Raw genomic sequence first — 8401 nt, 5'->3', positions numbered from 1 at the left:
AGTCCGACCACCCAACTCAAGTTGAAAGAACACATTTAATAAAAACCGTCATTGCAAGCTATTGGAGCGGAATAATAATAAGAGTAATAATGATCGCTCAGCTACAACACAATTTTGGTGCCCAACTGTCACACCACCAGGAGGAAGCGTGACGTCCTAGATACTGCTGTTGCCAAAACGTAGACAGTGCAGGCCGAGATACTGAGACTGTGTTCAAAAGGCGGACCCTCTGGTCAGTGGGTTCATGTCTGAGATTGCCCAGTGTTTAGAGCGCGAAGTTACTAACCGGAAGGTCCGTGGTTCGAACGCCACCCCTGCCTCAAGACTTTCCCTGTCTAGACTTGGACAACCTGACAGTATCCCAGCCCTCGTCCTTCCTTCGGGCGGCATGGCAGCTAGGCACCGGAAGGTTGTTACAGCTGAGCTATTATTATTATTATTATTATTATTATTCCTATTATTATTCCTATCGAGTTCAGATAGGTAGCCATCGGCTGTGCATCAATTCTAGAGTGGACACACCAATGGATAGCGGATGAGAAGCTGTGTGTGCCTGGAGGCCAACCATCCCTAGTAACCGAACAGCACGTCAATTGGATGGATATGTCACGTGTGGGCTATGGCTCAAACGAAGACATGCCCTAATCGTTCATTTGCTAAGGACTGACACAGATTTGTACGACCGTTTAGCAAGACACAACATGTCGTAACCCTTGTTTGCTTTACCAAATGTTTGGTGTACACGAGGGCTGTCGGTATTGACTAGTTCATCACAACAGTTTCTTAATTCCTATACCTTGTTCTTCGATTAGTGCATGCTACCGCACTAGCTCCCCAGTTCTTGTTTTCTCGTTATTTACACCTGATTGTTTTTTTATAGATTTGTGATGAGGAGGGGCGTCGGAATCGGTGCTATCAGGAATCAGGAGTTACTTGCAGCTAGGTTCAAGGAAAAGGGTCAAGAGTTATCGGAAAATCAACTCTCCACTTTGTCCCGACAACTGTCTCGACTTCGCGAATCCCTTGAGGCATTTGCTGCAAAGCATGGACATAAAATAAAGAGCGATCCACATTTCAGACGGGAATTTCAGGCGATGTGCAGCAGCATCGGTGTGGATCCGATTGCCTACAGTCGGGGCTGTTGGACACAGGCTCTTGGTCTTGGTGAATTTTACTATCACCTTGCAATTCGGATCATTGAGGTACGATTCGAATTAACCATTTCGTATCATTGAGCCTTTTTTACTGCAGAAAGACCAGTGGTTACAGACCGCATTGGTAGTGTTCGTCATCCAAGCATAAGTAAATAATAAGTGTTGCATACTATTTAGTTATATCGTAACAGTACTGAGTCAACCTCTGCCGTGCTGCCCATCACACACAGAGCAGTAGCTATAACTTGCTGAGGGTGGAAGCTCGGTCTGCAGTGTCGATTTTAAGCTGTCCATCATTGGTTAGTCCCAGCAAGGGAACAGCTGCTTATTGGTGGGACTCTATTCGGATACCCACTGGCTTTGTGAATTGCGCTGTTATCTTAACTAAGGAACCGTTCACTGACGAGCGGGGCATTATTAGCGGACTGTGCGGCCATACGGCACTGCTGTTACTACTAAGGGCCAGGACCGTAAAAAATCCTGAGTTTACACCCTGCGCACACCGTACAAATCGGAACGTAGCCTATAAATTATGCCTTAGTGTAGCCCTCAATTTGAAAATGTTATCTAATTTTATTGTCAGTATGTAATCCACATAATACTATGGTGGTACTTGCCAATGTATTGCAGGTATGCATGGCCAATCAACAGCGAACCGGGGGCATAATGCCCCTCACAGAGCTGGTTTCACAACTTAACGCCTTCAAAAGTTCGCATATGTCTGAAGTCACAGCTGACGATGTCCAACGTTCAGTCAGGAAGCTTCGGTGTCTAGGTACCGGTTTCACGTTGTTTTCTCTTCCAGGAGGTCTCCCCCTGGTCCAGTCCGTCCCTGGCGAGATGGGCTCCGACAAAACTAGCGTGCTCGGACTCGCGGAATCTACTGACGGGCACACCACACTGAGTGCCTGCACAAAACAGTATGTTTTACTCTTGAATATTATTTTCGTTATCCATGGTTTCCGCTTAGATTATTCTAGAGTAATACTGAGTGAATGGTTCTTTTTCACTAACCATGTTTCATTGTGCTACATTTGTATCGCTGCTCTTCTGTAGCACGTAATCTGAAAAATCAATAACTTTGGGTGAAACGAACAAATAGGGTCGATTAGGAACGGGGTGGGAGGTTGCCGAAACCATTTTGTAAAGAACTGGAACAAATCAGTATATTTGAGGATGTATCTCAAACCCAGGTACACAATGGGCAGATGGTGCCTTTGTGGAGTCAAACGACCGATGATTTTGAAGTGTCCCTCTGGAATAATTAAGGCAACATTCGTTTGAGACGTGCACACTTATGCGCGTGCTGTCTCGGAGCAAATATTTCCACAACTAACCTAACTTTGATCCTCTGGTGTACTTTGACGTTCTCCTCGGAACCTTCCCGAATTCAACGTGAAATTCGGTAAAATAAGTCATTGTCTCAGCAAAGCCCAAAACTGTCAATGTGATTTTGTCATAGCAGGTGTGGGTGGTGGGTTGGCCGCCTACAGTTCCTCAAACCACGTTAGAAAAATGCAAATGAGATTGAGTGTTCAGTTCTTATAATCATTCTTGAGGTCTGTTTGTAAAAGTGAGAATGGAAATAAACTCATGCTACCTTCTTGTTAGGTGAGGCTATTTTCCTACAGGGTTCATTGTCAAAGCAGAACAGAATTCTGTCGAATGAGAACAAAAGTTTTCATGAATGCTCCTGTTTAACATAGAATTTCCGCATCTACATATGTGATACTTGTGTAATGGCGTCTAGAAAGTCGGTCCGTTTGTTGTGAGGTCCTTCAAAATATGAATACGAACGGTACATGTTGGTTCATCAGTGTGATCGGATCATCTTGTTGTTCTGTGGTTCCTCCATACACCAACATTTTGGCCGCATTGCCAACTTACTTGTCCCTCCGAGTAAAAGGGAGCCCAATGTTAACTACAGTTTACAGGACAAATCTGCATAAAACGTCTTGCTCCTAGACGAACTGCTTTATCCTATGGACCCCAAGTCACACCCAAATTTCACCAGTCGAATTATTCTCCGTCGTTCGTATGGTGGTACGACTCATGTGCAGAGGTTTTCTTGCGTAATTTAGCGGTTACAGAGATAGGATGGACTCAGACTTCCATTTCCCGTTTCCTGGCTTGTTGTATTATGGTGCAATTTTTCAATTTATCAGCTTTAAACCGTGTAATGTAAGTGCGATGCTTCCAGCTGCTACAGTTTCAATAACCGGAATGTGGGACATACAGCCAAGCCTTGGGGACATTGACATATATGACTAGTTCGGGAACGGAGTAGCTATGCACTGAAGATGATACCCTTGATGCACAAGTGCCACTGACCCCGCGATCGAACTATCCTAGGACCGTCTGACGTACCTCAACATTACTAATCCGACGCTCCTAACATACCCCACAAATGCTTCGAAGACACCGATGGTCAAACACTGACATCTTTCGTATGTCTTCTGCGCGCACAGGCTACGTCTCTGATCCATAAAGCAGGATGGATCACACCGCCGCATTTTAAACTCTACCCTTGACAGATAAACTGTCTGTCGTCGGCGCGGGTAGATGTTGGAGGTCAGCAAAAGCTGCCCTGGCTTTCCCCATTCGGGAAGTAATCTCATCTCCAGCCAGTCCACCGGAGCTTACACAGCTGTCTAGGCTGGCTCGTCTGCAAGAAATGAGGTTTGGGTTTGATCCAGCCCAGTCTTGTAGCAGCACTTAACACTTTGCAGGTGTGAGGCGCATGCCAAACCGTGCGGCAGTTATTTAGGCTATTTAAAGTAGTTTGCATCTCCGAAGGATATGAATCAACGAGAGCAATATATGTAAGGGGATGTCCTGATAGCACTTCGATTTCCGAAGTTTTGGAGGTAGATAGAGAAATTTCAAGCAGCACATCAATAACAAAGTTGAAGCGAAAAGTTGAGAGAGGACAGCCTTGTCTTTCACCACTGGACGTGGTGAACTCAGGCGAAATTTTGCCGCATATTCATACGCGCCCATAGGAGTTCACATACAGAGCCCTTATTGGGTATGTAAATTTGGAAGGGTCACCTTTGATGACCAGACACTGATTAAGTTTTCACAATCAACAGTCAAAAGAAGCTTTCACACCAAGAAAAACGACCAACGCGGGACGTTTGAAGCAGTGGCGCTGTTCGAAGAACTTGTCTAAAGGTGAAGATATGGTCGATGCATCCTCAGCCAGGGCGAAACCCAGCTTGGTTTTCACAAACCTCTCTCCTGATAATCGACCAACCTGCGCAAAATATTGCCAGAGAGCACCTTAGATGCGACGGATACCAGGCTGGCGCTACGATGATTGTCGCATGACTCTATTGAGCCCTGCCTGAAAACTGACACGACGGTTGAGGAGCTCCATTTGGCTACCATTCTGTTTCCGTTCCAAATCTTCTGCAGTATGGATTTTAGACTGTTCACTTGGAGGTCGTCACCTTCTGTGAAGAGTGCTGGGTGTAGGCCGTCGGCGCCTTGTAGCGCTTGAGAATTGGCATCTCACGCTAAATTTCTGTTGTTGATGGTGGGCTAGTGTCAGTGTTCCATTCAGGCCCGCTGGGTTCTTCCAGCGGTTGTATTGAAGGAAACTAGCTGAACTATTCTTTGAAGTGTTCAGCCCATTGCTCAAGAAGACGATTGAGGGACTGAATTGCTGTTCCGTATTTTTTGCATATCGTTTCGCTGACAATTGTTTTCTTTTGACCGTTAGTTGGAATCAGCTGAGATGGGGCTCGGCTATTTCCTGCACTGAAAGCCTACTCCATCCTCTAGACCTTCAAAATCCACCAGCGTTCTTTGTCATTCTTCAAGCTCTTTATTATCCGATGTTTGAGGGATCTACGTGCGCCATCACAGTCACTAGTTGGTAGTATGGCCTTTGTGGTCGCAATAAGATCTGCTGATCTCGACAATATCCGGTGTTTGTTTGGTCGAGTCGGATGGCTTGTGTGAGCAGTTATGAAGGCTAAAGTCATAGCTCTTTTGACCCGCTTCCATTCAGCCTTCAAGAAATTATCATCTACATCACTGTGCGCTTCCAGTAGTTTTCTAGCCAGGTCAACTCTATACTCTTCAACTACGGAAACTTGTCGAAGTTGAATGGAACTAATCTGCATTCGCATTCGATTTCATGTTCTGTTTGAGAGGTCGGATTCCCTGTCGAACATCACAAAGAATGATATACCGTAATTCGCGCACTCCGCATGTCTCTAAACAACGAGTCATGATCCTTCAGCTAGGCCCTGAGATTTCGGCGCAAATCATCCCCAAAAATGATGGGATAGTAAGTGCCAACTAGGAGAACAGTGTTCAGCCGATGTTGCATGTGCTGTCTGTTCATCCAGCAGTTCAGTTACACAAGTCTCTAGTGTGAATTCTGATCCACTGGAGACTCACATTCCTGTCTCAGGAAGGGACCCCTTCATGGGCGACTTATCGTTTATCCAAAGTCAAGCTGTCAGGTCATTCAGTAACACCCTGCAAGGGCTACTGAACGATTCTTCTGTGTGCCAGATGTGCTTGAAATTTACCAGAAAACTTATCAGCTGGGGACGAACCATCCATGCTGTGAATCGAATACAGAGAGCAGCTCCTGTCCTCAGTCAGTTGGAAAGCGCTTTCAACCGAGTGAAAAATCATCATTTCCAAACTTCCAATAAACTGCTCCTGTTTTATGTTAGTGTGTGAACGTGTCGCACCGCAGGTTATCGGTGTCACTAGGGGCTGGTAACACAGAGCATTGCTAGGTTATTTGACATGATAATCGTCGGTGGGGTCGTAAGTGATGGAAAAGCAACGTTTTGGTGAACCCGAAATAAAATGTGAAGGTGATTCGCTTATAGGTCTCTTCAGTCGTTGAAATTATTACGTGATTTTGCGTGACCCACATTCACACTCACGCGCTCCGTACTTTAGGCGGCTGCGGGGGTCAGTTGACCATGTTTGTTCTTCGCTTTTGGTATCATAAGAAGTGATTAGAACATCGGTGAAGTAAATTAGCGGTTCTACTTTGCTATCTCACAAACGTAAGAATAAAACGTGATGAGAGAATTTCACCCGCTGAATTCATCTAACAAATCATGGCGTTTTGATGTGAAAGCTATACTCATAGCAGCGGCGTTAGGTTTCGCAGTGCCATACAAATAAACTCACTGTCAAATCTGTTCTGTGTTCTTGCTCTGTCAGTTAACATACACTGTCTTCCACACCACTCCTTCCTTATAAAGTTGACAGATCTACTCAGTGTATCCCACATTTGACTCTGCTATCGTTATGAAAAATGCCTTTTGATTGTTTCAGCTACCAGTGGTCTGAGGATCGTGCTCGATCCGCACTAAACCAACTCGTTCAAGAGGGGATGGCGTGGGTTGATGATTTGGACCCTCAAGGAGAACGGGTATTCTGGTTCCCAAGCCTCGTCAAAACGTGGTGCTCTCCCGGTTGAATACTCCTCGTCACACCACCATTTCACCTATTTTTCTGATGACGGCAATCGAGTTATGTCAACAATTTTACCTTTCTTGTGGATGTTGTGCAAAAGTTTGAGACCTGACCCCTTCGGTTGGCCAGAGCTTGAGCTTATTTCCTCCACAACCGCGGCTAATCTTTTCGGCTCCTCTAAAACTTGTTATTATTTTACCTGAATATATGCGCTCGTCATACTGTGATCTTAAACAATGGAATTACTTTCTACTGAAGACGTGATTACTTCTTTCACCTTCATAAAGGCTCAGCAGTCGAGTGTAGGATGGACCAACCATCCGATTCTCTGAACAGTTGTAAGCTGTCGACACTAGGATCGCTGGTCAAACTTGTGCCGCTTATGAATCTGTATTCGGAGTAGTCTCGTTTTAATCTGCTTTGGCCATTCATGACTGATCACTTCGCGCAGGTCGATCTCCGTGGTACCAAACGTACAATGGGCGTCAACCGACCTTCGAGTACAATACGGTACTCTTAGAAAACCTAAGCGAATTAAGTAGTATCAGACAAGCGGTGTCCAACTGTGGAGGGACGAATAGCTTGGTACTTGAGTGTCCTGCAGAGGCACATACCAGAGTGAGTAGTTACAGAGCGATGGAGTACTGCTATTTGACGGATCTGTGTGCTATGGGGCTTTTCCGGTCTCCATCTTCATGCAGGCATTGAGTGTTGGAGGGGAACTTGTTGTTCACATAGCGTGCCGCGAGAATTATCTCAGTGCTGACTAGATGCTCTCTGCGCAAACGTGATAATTCTGTGACAGGGGACAAACCGTGGTCCAGTTCTGTACGACTGCCGATATTTTGGCGCGGACAACTACACTAGTCTCGGAATGTTTGTGCGTTCCACTGTGGGGCGACGGGCATAATGCCGTTCATTCCAAACGCGTAATATCACATGGGGGATGAGTCCAACCGGTAAGACAGAACTGTTCTAAAGCACTGCAGCTCTTGGTCCTTAGAGAATGATTGTGGTAAGCAGACTAGCGTCTTCAACCTTTCTTTCAAGATGAGGTTAAAATACCCATTTCCCCACGGTTCGGAAGGGCTGAGTTCGCGACCGACGGTATTGGCGCTCGACCATCTTGTTACTACTTCAAACAGAACTACGCATGGAAATTGACATCAAAAACCTAAGAAGAAGGATGTTTATCATTAGTAGAAGTAAAGTGAAGCAACAGTCATCATTGTAGAGGGCTACCTGATTCTCTCCACTAAATTCAAGCTAGTGCCGCATGGCTATCTTTGAGCTATTTAGTGAAATAGACTGATCTCCGCACCGATACCGCTCGCAGTTAGCCGCTGCTATGACCAAGAAACCTATCCCGCACACTTGCCAGTCAAACTCTGGTCGAAAGTCTAGACCCAATAGCCAATCGTGATCTAGTATCTGCTGAATACCGGTTACCAGTGGCGCGTCCGGAAGGAATTTTCCGTATGTTGTCGCCGCATACACTTTATAAACGACGCACTCTACGTGTTTTTGACCTGGTTTTTGGGCGTTAATAAATGTGCAGCTTTGGTAGTTGTTTTGACGGAAACGCTACCTGGTGAGGTTCAGACCGCGAATTAATTACATAAACACTGAAACATTTAGACGTTGTTTCTTTTAGTCGTGGTAAATAATGACTTTACGTTGGAAGGGAGGTTAGTGATTTTAAACCCTTCGCTTTCTCAATTTCACCAAGTCTGGCCCCTGTAGTGGTACGTCTTTCTTGTGAGGGTCCCTTTGCGGCCCATGAACGATGGCGA

The 8401-nt window shown here is 45.5% G+C and overlaps 1 protein-coding gene across 1 annotated transcript; it reads left to right on the top strand.

Annotated features, from left to right (window-relative positions):
- Window positions 1–244: 244 nt before the first annotated feature.
- T265_09151 (hypothetical protein) lies at window positions 245–6855 on the top strand (the record flags this gene model as incomplete). The annotated part of the gene is made up of 4 exons (XM_009175153.1): window positions 245–483; window positions 881–1202; window positions 1785–2074; window positions 6468–6855. 4 exons carry the CDS (start codon window positions 245–247, stop codon window positions 6610–6612), a joined length of 996 nt encoding a protein of 331 aa, XP_009173417.1.
- Window positions 6856–8401: the final 1546 nt, after the last annotated feature.

Source organism: Opisthorchis viverrini (assembly GCF_000715545.1).
Source record: "Opisthorchis viverrini unplaced genomic scaffold opera_v5_258, whole genome shotgun sequence".
Taxonomy (NCBI): Eukaryota; Metazoa; Platyhelminthes; class Trematoda; order Opisthorchiida; family Opisthorchiidae; genus Opisthorchis; species Opisthorchis viverrini.
The sequence above is the reverse complement of the archived record's forward strand: the minus strand, read 5'-3'. Positions and strand labels throughout refer to the sequence as shown.